The sequence below is a fragment of the Falco rusticolus genome, chromosome 1 (assembly GCF_015220075.1).
Source record: "Falco rusticolus isolate bFalRus1 chromosome 1, bFalRus1.pri, whole genome shotgun sequence".
NCBI classification, from domain to species: domain Eukaryota; kingdom Metazoa; phylum Chordata; class Aves; order Falconiformes; family Falconidae; genus Falco; species Falco rusticolus.
The window spans coordinates 14,874,036-14,883,298 of record NC_051187.1 but is presented as its reverse complement, the minus strand read 5'-3'; the positions used below and the strand labels follow the sequence as shown (position 1 = coordinate 14,883,298).

The 9,263-nt window shown below is 46.2% G+C and overlaps 1 protein-coding gene across 6 annotated transcripts in view; it reads left to right on the top strand.

Annotated features, from left to right (window-relative positions):
• Nucleotides 1-335: 335 nt before the first annotated feature.
• SGSM2 (small G protein signaling modulator 2) overlaps nucleotides 336-9,263 on the top strand; it is a 62,973-nt gene continuing 54,045 nt past the window's right edge. For all 6 annotated transcript variants that reach the window (XM_037411422.1, XM_037411389.1, XM_037411413.1 and 3 more), the window contains exons 1-2: nucleotides 336-545; nucleotides 8,758-8,833. In XM_037411422.1, coding sequence (XP_037267319.1) covers nucleotides 489-545; nucleotides 8,758-8,833 — 133 coding nt within the window. In that variant the 5' untranslated portion in view covers nucleotides 336-488. The remainder of the gene's footprint in view (nucleotides 546-8,757; nucleotides 8,834-9,263) is intronic.

The following is a 9,263-nucleotide window of genomic DNA, read 5'->3' as shown; positions in this document are numbered from 1 at the left end:
GAAAAAGCAGATTTAACGTTTGTCACTAACCTGATGCTTTCAGCCCCCTTCCCCTCTCTAAAGGCCGGTGCGCCGCTGCTGCGCTCCCGGGGAAATACTGATCGTCTGGGCTGCCCGGGCGCCTCTCGGCTCCTTCACGGCTGGGGTGGGCAGGGGCTGGTGCCGTACGAAGTCGGGGCTCCGGGGCCCGCGGCTGCCGGGGCCACCCCAGCGCCGCGCGTTACCTCAGGCGCGGTGGCGGGCTCCGGGCGGTTGCCATGGCGCCCTGCGCAGCCGGGGCGGCGGCGGCAGGTGCGGGCTCGCCCCGCCCCACCGCCTGACGCCAGCGGCAGCCGCGGAACATGGCGGAGGAGCTGTGCGGTTCGCTGCAGCCTGGCCGCGCTCGGCCGGGCAGCGCGGAGTCTTCGCCCCGCGGGCGCTCCCGCAGCGGTGTGGGCGGGCGGCTCTGAGCGTGGGGCGCGGCGGGCGGCCCTGCTCCCCGCTCCGCCATGAGCTGCTCGGCGGACGCCGTGAAGGAGAAGCTGCTGTGGAACGTGAAGAAGGAGGTGAGGGGGGAGGAGGGCGAGCGGCTTCCCGGGGGGCCCGGCCGCGGCTGCGAGGCGCGCCCGGAGGTCCCCTCAGGGGACGCAGCGCGCCTGCTGGGGGGCGACCCTTCCGCGTGGTTTACGTGTTTAATCTCTCTTGCAGTAGGGATGGTAGTTAAAAGAGTTCTCCTGGAGCAAGTAGGATAAAGCTTTATCAAGGTGAATTAAATCCTGGTTTCCCGTTGGGGAGCGGAGGGTTTGTTCGGCTACGACTGTTCAGCCCTCTCCGTGCTGTTGCGGGGGGGTATGCGACCTCCCCGTGACTGAAATAAATAAATAAAGGCTGTGCTTCAGCCGGGCAGTTGGGGCTGGCGGTGCAGGGCTGCCCCAGAACCGTGTCGCTGGTTTTGCTGGGGATTCTGAGTGAGGCTGGGAGAAGGGATGCGCCCCTGGGCTTGTGCCCTGCAGCCCCAGGCAGCTGCGTTGTCCTGTGCCTCAGGAGAGGGGGGGATGGCCTCGGGCTGCGCCAGGGGAGGCTCAGCCTGGGTGTCTGGAAAAATGTCTCCACCGCCAGGGTGGTCGAGCACTGGGACGGGCTGCCCGGGGAGCTGCTGGGGTCACCATGCGGGAGGCGTTTGGAAAACACGCGGATGCGGCGCTTGGGGACATGGGTTGGTGATGGGCTCGGCAGTGCTGGGGCAACGGCTGGGCTCGGTGGGCTCAAAGGTCTTTTCCAACCTAAACGATTCAATGGTTCTGCCTGCTGAGGCAAGAGTCTGTAACAAGACTGTCCAGACTCCTTTTCCCTGGGGTTTTATGTCCCTTATTACACCTTTCTTAGTAACTTTTGCTTAGCTGGGAGTTTTAGAGGAGAAAGGGGAAAATGGGTGGTAGGAAAGCTAGTCCTAAGATACCTTTGAGTGAGCTGAGCTGGCTCCCAAACGGAGAGTCCTGGCAGAAGTGTCTGCTCCCATGGTGTTAACACCTGGCCTTTGGGAAGTGTGCTGAGAAAGTGGGAAGGAGGGCTGGGTCAGTTGGCATGGTTGTTCTTAGAAATGGTTGTGTGATGTTTCTGTGCCAGGGCACCCTGAGATCCAGTCATGGATAAACTACTGAACAGCCTTGTCCATGCCCAAATGGGGATGATGGCATTTGATCATGCTTGTGTTTGGACTGGTAGTGCTTCAGTCTTTTTAAAGAATGATGCTTCTCACCTGGTAGGATGTGCTTGGCTCCTACTGTCTTTGCGTTTGGGTGGAGTGGCCCTGACTGCAGAGCAAGGCCTCTGTTGAGACCACTCCAAGTGTGTGTGGACTGGGGTCCCTGCCAAGGTGCTGTGGGAGGAGGTGTGTGATGGTGTAAGCATGCCTTGGTCTAAGAGCACCTTTGTGAACATGTTCTGGGTGGAGCTGTCAGCTTAGTGAGCAGCCACTTCTCCCCTGTACGGCCAAGCACCATAGTTTGCATTTTTGTGGCGCTGACCATGTAACAGCCATGTGTAACTGCCTGTTCTTGCACAGGAGCTAAGTGAAGGTGTAATGCTTATCCATCACAGCAATAAAAAGTATTTTTAAAAGGCTAACTATCCTTCTGCTCCTTCCCCTCCCCCGGTTCATAGCTGGGGAAATTACAAGTAGCCAGAGAGGAGGATTCATTAAAGCTCAAATGAAAAAACTTGCTACGGCCAAGGTTCCTGAGCCTGAATCTGGTGTCCTAATACTTGTTAGTGTTGACACCACAAAATGATAGACGTTTCAGTCAGCGTAGTTGACTGGAAGCGGTAGAGTAGGGATAGACATATAAAGAACAATCTATACGTAAAATTGTAGGGCTATGTCCTAGAATGACCCAGCCAGCAGCTGGCTGCAGAGCACCGAGCAGGTGTTACCTGTTGCTTGCTCACACACTAAATGCTGCAGCTTAATGCAGCCGTGAACCTACCACTTCATTTAGAAATTTTAGCTTAAACTAGGACCTTTGAGCAAAGAGGTTTGTAAGGTTTGATTTAGAAGTGTGTGCACTTGCTCTTCCAGGTTAATGTTTAAATATATAAATAAATTTGCGAAATGTTTTTCAACTCAGAATATTGCAATCTTGTGCTAATGTACAAAATTGAAAGTGTAATGGGTTTTCATGATTCAAGCCAGCTCGAGCCAAGGGGAGCAATTGGTATATCATTAAAAAATCTGAGGCTAATTTGTTTTTAAAAGTCTCTAAAATGTTTTTAATAGGACTCTAGCTTTTAAATTACTTGAATAATGCTTGAAAGTGTTACTTGTACCTTCTATGTCATCTGCATTTTTGTTTTGTATTTGGTTTGGTATTTTTCTTCTCCAAATCCTCAAAAATGCTGTTCTAGAGGGTTTAAATTGGCTTGGCTTTTTTGGGGCTGCCCAGAGCTTTCCATCCTAAAATAGTCTTGAGAGCTTTTTGGTGACTGTTTGCACGTTAAGGTAGCACCTGTTGCCTGTGCACTGCACAGACATGTGGAAGGGGACTGTGTATGTTCTGCTCATGTTACAACAAATGGCATCAGGAGGCAGTCAGAGACACTGAGATTGAGATGCTGTTTTTCTTTTGCATAATCCATTAGTGGAGCCAGGAATTGAATACAAACCACTAGTATACCAACCAGCAGATTATGCTGCCCTTAATGATGGTAATTAACTTTTTCTAATAGAATTTTCAACCTCATTTTTTATTCTTTGTGACTTTTCACACAGCTGCTTTTACCTGTGTGCGTGTTGTGTGTTGGTTGTCTTGTTCTGAAAACTTGACTGGTCTGTGTGCATTCTCAAAGTGATCATTCTCTTCTTTCCTTGTCCTTTGAACTCAGCCTTTTCTTGCCATCAAATTATTTTCATGTAACCTCAATATCTAATGGAGTTCAGAGTAAGCATATTCTTTTTGTATGTTGTTTATACCAAGCCTATTAAAATTCAGTTGTCTTTGCAAAATATAAAGTGGTTGTCTCTGAAGTCACCTGATGCAAAGTGAGTGTTTTTTTTTTTATTTTGTCTCTCCCTCTCAACAAAAACTTTTGCATTTTTCCTTTGGGAAAATTTAATGTTTGCTTTTTCTCAGATGGGCTTTCAATTCCCACTGGTAAAGGATTTTTGTTGACTGTAACAGAAAGGAGGACAGGTAATGTGTTTTGAAAATTTAGCTCTACCTGGATTCGTGCTGAGGCTGCTTGTAAGTTCACATTTCAAATATTTATCTCTCTCTGCAGGAAAATCTGTTGTGACAAGCAGACTTATAAAACAGGCTTTTCTCTGGCCATTTTCTTCTATCTACTGAAATAGAGGGGGGTTTGCCATTTCTGTCTTCAAACAGGGCACTCTTTCTAGCTGTGAAACAAACAGGCTAACAATAGCCTTAGCAGTTTCACCCTGAAAAAAAAATCAGAGGACTTCAGAAATACAATTACTCATCCTACAAGTAAAATGCAGCCACTTCTGAGTAGAAATATAGTATTTATTTAGCAGCTTGTATTTACACCACCCAGTTTTTCATGAAGAGTAACAAAGAGGCAGTGCAGCAGGAGCGATCAGTAAATGAGATTAACAGAAACTATGCAACACAAAGAATGCATGGATGCTGGACATACGGTTTTCTCCTTTGAGGGGAAAAAAAATGCTGTGGGTATTAACGGTGGTCCTGGTTATTCCAGCATTTTGTGACCACTGTTCTTCATGTCTGATGCTGCATTGTCCCTGTGGTGCTTCTCATCATGTCCCAGCATCCCATCGTGATATATGGTTGGGGAAAGTGCTGCAACCTGTATTCTGAAAGAGTGGTGCTGGTTGGAAAGGTCATTCCTAACCCTGAAGGTTGCAGATATATTGAGATGTGCTGGGTTGGCCCTGGTCAGAAACCCATCATTGTGACAGTTTAGCAGAATTGCAGTAAGGCAAGTCCTAACCGTGCCCATTGGAACAGACCGGGAACTGTACAGAGGGATGGAAAAGGCAAAAGGCAATACCTGAGGGTCTCTTCCAGCCCTGTGCTTGTGAATAAATTGGTGTATAGTCAGTGCATATCATGTCTTTAGTAGTCTTCATTTTCTTGATCTCTTATACAGTTTGTTGCAAAATTTGGATCTATTTCCATTTTTAAAGCTTCATTATAACAACTTAAAAATCAAAGTAGTTTCTCTTGTATTTTTCTTCGGTGAATCTCATGTCATAATACACGGATTATTTAATATGTTTGGTGTTTGACTGCTTCTGAAAGTTTTGGCCATTGTAGGATGTAGGAGAAGGTCAGAGCAGTGATCCATTGTAACATTGTGCAAAAGCTTGTCAGCTTGTGTGCGAGGAGCTTGCTTTGCTTTACCTGGAAAATGCTACCACCAGGACATTCTTCACTCCTCAGATACCAAGATCTTTACTCAGATAGGTAGAGCTTTCCTATGCTTGCTCTCCAGTGGTTGGTAAATGTGGTGCAGATGGAGCCTGTTACCTTTGATGATGAATAGGTCCTGTATCGATCTTAGGAGGCACAGAGAACAGGAGGGATGTTTCCAAGGCGATGGAGGGAGCCTGTGTCACACCTCAGCCAAACCTCTGCCTCCTCCTTCCTACCCGAGCAGGTTTCTCTCCAGGCCCCTCTCTGTTAGCAGCACTGGCTCCAGCTGAAAGCTGCAGCCCTCCATCCATCCCTTGCACAAACAGTTCAGTAGGCTGAATAGATTTCTTTACCTGCAGGTCGATGGGTGAACAAGGGGGGGTGGGATGTTGATGGTTGGTTTAATGACATTCATTTGCAGTTTGGGCAGGTCCACTGATATCTGCAAGTGGGTGTCTGTGTAGGCTTATGCTCAGAAAGCTTGATTGACAAAAGCCTCCCCAGAATACAGAGACATAACAGCATAATTCCCTACAAAGGGAGCTGCACAAAATTGCAAGGGAAGAAAAAAAGGAAAAAGCTTGTGTTCCATTTGATCAGAAACATTTGATTTAGCTCCTTGCCTGGAGCATCACTGAATTACGTGGCAGTGAGGAATGACGTGGGATTGAAGAACACTGCATTCCAGCTTTTGAATCTTCATGTCTACTGTCTATGCCCTGAAATATTTTCTAATAACATTCTCTAACTCTCTAGAAAAATGTGCAAAGGCTGCTCTGTATTCGGTGGCAGTTGGGAGTGGACAGAGATTCCTTGCCTGGTCTGTGCTGCTTAGCTCAAGGTCCTGGCTTCAAAGTCTGCTGATAAGCTGACCATATGGTGCTATGTGTAAAAGCAGGGTTGATTATTACGTCTGATCTTTTTCTTTCTAATTGTTTTTTATACACTTCACATTTTTTGTTCCGGAGCTACAGACTAGGATCTAAATAACATACTGAGCTAATAAAGACTAATGATGGGTTATACCTGGGAAATGTATGATAGCAGGGAATTGGCCTCTGAGCTCCAGAGGTCTGGCTCCTAGTAAACGACTCTTCTTCCTCCCTGTTGTCAGGAATTTAATTCTGGTTGCTGTTCTCTGGGGAGCTGAGACTGATATCTCAGTCTGCAGTCTGAATGGTGCCTGAATTCATGCCTGTGATCTTTGGTTGTATGTGCATGACTTACCCTGGTGCAGCTCTCCTGCGCTTCCTCTTCTGTCCACCTTAGTGCTAGCGGCACTCGGGGTACTTTTTACCTTTAGTAAATCAGGCCTTTCATTTGGTAGATTAAATATAGTTTTGATCCAGTGAAATCAGAACAGCTGGCATGGGTTGGGTCACTGTCCTTTCACAGATGGGTCGGCTGAGGCATGGAGATGAGTTGGCTTGGAGGCAGTGGATGGCACTGTCTCTGTGCTGCTTTGCCGGAACAAGCTGCCTCCCACGTGTGAAAATGCAGGTCAGGGTATGAGCTGGAATTTAAACAAGGCAGAGCTGTGCAGCTGTCTTGTCTCCTTTCCTTTGCTGAGCTGTGGTCTGCCTAGGTGCTGTTATCTAGAAGATTGCAAACCTCTAGGTGAGGTTTGGAACAAATTTTATTGGGTTCCTGCCAAGACAAACATACATCAAGCTTATAAATCAACAATGACACAAATAAAAATGTGAGAAGGGGATTGCTGGGTAAACAGAATAATCATAGTTTTCCTGTGTGATTTCCCACCCATGAGACCTTCTCACACCTCTGCTTCTTTCTTGGTATCCTCTTACTCCTCCACCTCTCACTGCTTTACTGTAAGGTTCAAAGTTCTAACACCATGTCAGAAATTCCACATGAAGGAATAAAACTGCCTTGTTGATATTGTCAAGCTTCAGCATATGAGCAGTGAGCAAGGTTTTATAAAGTGCAAAAGACTTGCTTTGAAGTCCTCTGATACAAAATGTTCTGCTTTCAAAGCCTCTTATGTGTTTGCTTCCCCATCCCCTACCCCCCCCCCCCCCCCCAGTGTTTTCTTTGCAACCTAGAGGACTCCTGTTTGATAAGATGACCAAATTCTGTAGGACCAACTTGGTGCGGAATTTGAGGTGAGGAGAACACCGTGTGTTAAGAGGCAGCAAGTGCCGGTGCTGGAGCTGCCAGCCAGGGTGGGGGTATACGAGTGGGCATGGAGGCCTCAAGATGATTACTGGGGGGAGGCATGCTTGATTACAGCATCCAGAATTGCCCTTGCATATGATCTTACTGGAGGAAGAAGCCCTCTAAATGGGAGAAGGCACCTTCATAGGCAGCTGCCACCTCATCATTACAGCAGTACAAGTACAGCTGTTGATCAAGCAGTGCACCTGCAGCTTTTCCTGGTTCCAGTGCTGAGTGAGGCGGCTTAAAACCTTTGGACCCGTCAGTGCTGCAACGAATTGGTAACCCAGCTAGTTTTAAAATTGTTATCTCAGGTACCAGACTTAGCCTAAGGAGAGCTGAGTGCACAGTTGCCAGCCCTGCTGGGAAGCGTGTGTCGTCTCCCAGGTTTGCAGACCTAGCCCCTGTGGCAGGCTAGTGGGGACCATTGCTGTGCAGCTTGCGCTGGCACTCAGCTCAGACCAAGTTGGTGTACAGGCCGTGCTGCTGAGCTTGTTGGTAAAGAGTAGCTACGCAGTGATAACCTGCCAGATAATTAACTATTTGTTGGATTCCAGGACTGCTGTAAAAATCGTTTTCAAGTTAAAAAGAAAAAAAAATGTTGGAAGAAAAGAGTATCTTGCTAAATCTTCTGCCACAGTAGCGCTTACTTTCATATATTGAAAGTGATGTGGCATTTATTTAGGCAGAGTGTCCTGACTCTGTAATTATAGCTCACAAATGAGAGAAGCAAAAATGATTGTGGATTTGTATCTGGAAAAGCAAGTGCTCCATGGCCAGGAAGGAACGAGTGTTTGATAAATGGGTTGGTTGAGGCAAATGGGTTTCATCTGGTTGAGGAAGCCATTGCGGGAGGAATAAGCTAGCAGGTAAGTGGAGGGTAACTGCAGCCTTTCTTCAAGAGCCTAATTGTAAGATTTGTCTGTTTTCTTTAATTTTTGAAAGTCAGTAATCTACAATTAATTCCCTTGGGAGCTTGACATATCTGCCTTGAAACTGGAGAGGAACTTTGTCTTAAATCAGTAAGAAGTGTGATAAATGTGAGTTTATTTGCTGTAATTGTTAAATTGTGTCTAGAAGCAAAAACTGAAGTCACTGTCTTCTCTATAGGTACTATATTATTTTTGTATAATGTCTGGTGCAGCAGAGCTTTGAGGGCGTAATTTGTAATTACTGTGTCATGTAGAGTCCCCAAACAGGGGAAACGTTGCTGTAAACCTCTCTTGGAATGTATGCCTGTGTAGCTCAGGGATTCATTGTGCTTGAAAAAGAGGTGAATGCCACAAGTGGAAAGAAGACATGGCAATATGTAATCCTGCTTCATAAGCAGAAGTAACTGTACGCAGGAAGGCCATGGATGAATCATGTTATTGTGGATTTTGCACAGCCCTTTGGAACTTCCGCTGAAGTTCTCTGGAGGGCACTCTGAGGTATGCCCCTATAAAAGCTGAATTATTTCAGAGCACCCAAACAGACCTGTCCTTTTTCTACCAGAGGTTCCTTTATCCCATGAAAAGCTGCTCAGGTTTGTCCTTCCTTTTTCTTCTTAAATGCTTGTATCCTTCCTTCCCTGCAAAATGTAACCTGTGCGTGAGTTGTTAGTCTTTTGGTGATGGGGAAGGGGCAAGTAAAGGTTGGAGCTGAAACTCCCAAGCACTGTGCTGGTTTGTGCTGAGATCTTACAATCACTTCTTTCTATTTATTTCAGGTAAAGCAGATCATGGAAGAAGCTGTTACCCGGAAATTTGTACATGAAGACAGCAGTCACATCATTGCCTTATGTGGTAAATAACACACAAAAGAGTTAATGCTACATAATCTTACTTTTCCTATAGAAATGTATATTCCCTGCTGTCAGAGGTAAATGCAGGGGTTTAGATCTAAGAAATCATGGAGTTCAAGCCCGTGTCACTTTTCATTTGCTACATCTGTGTGTACATTACAAATAAGAAAGTAACTTATTAAAATGGCATTATCCAAAATAAGTACCAAGCCAAAATGATGAGGTAATTTACTAGGAAGCACTAGTTGGTTAAATAATGTATATTTGGAGATAACTGCCAAAAGATGGAGTTAAAATCTGGCAGCTGCGTTCTTCCAGCTGAAAGTACTTTGTTCTGTAAATTGTCTCAATCTATTTGAAGAATAAGGTGTCTCATTTTGAGTATAGGTGTATAGTATCCAGTCCAAAAAGTCATGGAAAGAGCTATTGCC